Source organism: Apis dorsata, unplaced genomic scaffold (genome assembly GCF_000469605.1).
Source record: "Apis dorsata unplaced genomic scaffold, Apis dorsata 1.3 scaffold_470, whole genome shotgun sequence".
Lineage (NCBI taxonomy): Eukaryota > Metazoa > Arthropoda > Insecta > Hymenoptera > Apidae > Apis > Apis dorsata.
The window spans coordinates 225994-227849 of record NW_006263709.1 but is presented as its reverse complement, the minus strand read 5'-3'; the positions used below and the strand labels follow the sequence as shown (position 1 = coordinate 227849).

The 1856-nt window shown below is 29.1% G+C and overlaps 1 protein-coding gene across 1 annotated transcript in view; it reads right to left on the bottom strand.

The window, feature by feature from the left end:
• Nucleotides 1-1856, bottom strand: part of LOC102671372 (microtubule-associated protein futsch) — a 32793-nt gene that overhangs the window by 28897 nt on the left and 2040 nt on the right. Inside the window, exon 2 of the mRNA XM_031512553.1 lies at nucleotides 1235-1477. Coding sequence (XP_031368413.1) covers nucleotides 1235-1475 — 241 coding nt within the window. The 5' untranslated portion in view covers nucleotides 1476-1477. The remainder of the gene's footprint in view (nucleotides 1-1234; nucleotides 1478-1856) is intronic.

Below are 1856 nucleotides of genomic sequence, written 5' to 3'. Positions count from 1 at the left end.
TTTCCATTTTATTCTCTATAATAATGAAAATTCTCGTTTAATACATAAAAATTTTTATATCCGTGTTAACATATCACTAACATTTTTCGTTTCCCCTCTTATTTTGTGTAGATTTTTTTTTGGGGGGGACAATTGAATTAAATTATTAAATAAATCTTTTCATTAAAAAAGTAATCAACGACACAATGTATCCTATTCACTTTTATAATTCTCTTTCTAAAATAAAAAATACTTGTAGAAGTAAATTTTTTGAATAAATAGAAAAAAAAGATACATTATAAATTTTTTTAAATAATTTCTTTTATATTTTTAATAATGCTATTTGTTTTATATTCGCGATTCGATTAATAATAGAATATTTAAAACTTATTATTATAGAATTAATCATTTTAATATTATTCATCGATTATTTATTTTCTACAAGAAAATCATTTTTCATCCAAATTATTTTAATGTTTTATAAAAATATAACTTGATCTTTGAAAGGGAAATTTATTCGAGCAATAAAAAGATCTAGTTATTAACTTACTGAGACAAGTTTGAGCGTTAAGCGAATTACAATGCTTCTTAAAAATTGACAATTAACGATTAATGACGAATCGAGGTACCACTCGATTTCCTTACTAACCAACGTCCGCTCGAACTCCGCCTAGCAACAAGGGGGACCTGTATAAAGTTGTTGGGTAAGCTCGTCCGATAAATCGGAAGGAAAACGCACAGCGAAAGAGAACCGTTAGTGCTTGGAATCATGTGCGGAACTAACACGACGAAATATGTGAAATCATAATAACATAATCTTAATTGTAAACGTTAAATGCACCAAAATACATTTCATAAAATATATTTTATCAATTTGTCCCTACTATCATTTATGGATGATATTAGACCCTTTTTAAAAGTAAAAAAATGTTTCATGTTATATTATAATGTCCTATTTTTATCATGATACGAATTATTAGCGTATTAGCGGAAAAAAAAAGAAAAGTCTAAAATAATGCGTATAAGAATAAAGAATAATTAATTTTTTGAACATTGTGTGTTAATTAATTTTGAAATTTCTATCAAGAGTTTGTAAAAATTTTCTAAAATTTTTCAAAAAAGAAATTCTAATTTTTCTAATCCTTTTTCATGTTGAAATGTAAAAAATTATTATAATATATTGTCTTCTTTCTCTGAATTGCGAAAAATTATCATATATTTCGATAAATTATTCCTACGAGAAAGTTAGACTTACCTTTCGCTAGACGGTTTAAGATGAGATCTTTATGCTGCGCAGTATGAGGCTCTGGAAGCACAACGAGAAGGTAACAACCGCTTAGTGGTGACGGTGGTGGATGCTGTTGTTGAGAGCCTGGTTGCACCGCACTACCGGTCACCGGTATAACCGGAGATATATTTTGTTCAACGTTTGTTGGTGATATTGTACTCGTCACCCCTCCCCCTCCGCCCTCTCCAGTAGGATCCGTGGTACTCATTGCTAAAACAAAATGCAAAAAATAATCCAATTATTCCATTTGCTGTTGATACAAATATATTTATTTGTATAATGATAATGATAATCCAGTGAAATTTGTAAAGTTATGAATCCCTGTTACAAGACATTTATTATTTGTCACTTAGTTTCTCCTCAAAGGAAAATTTGCCGTTTAAATATGTCATTCGGATCAAATTTCTTGACGATAGTCGATAGTCTAACCACAATCCACTGATTGCCACTTTTCACTAACACTTTTTTGGATATCATGTCCGATATGGTATATAACATCATACTTTCATCAGCATTCTCATATCCCACAACACCTTATTCGTTATTAGAATGGATACACTACTTTCACATTTTGTATATCACTATATTT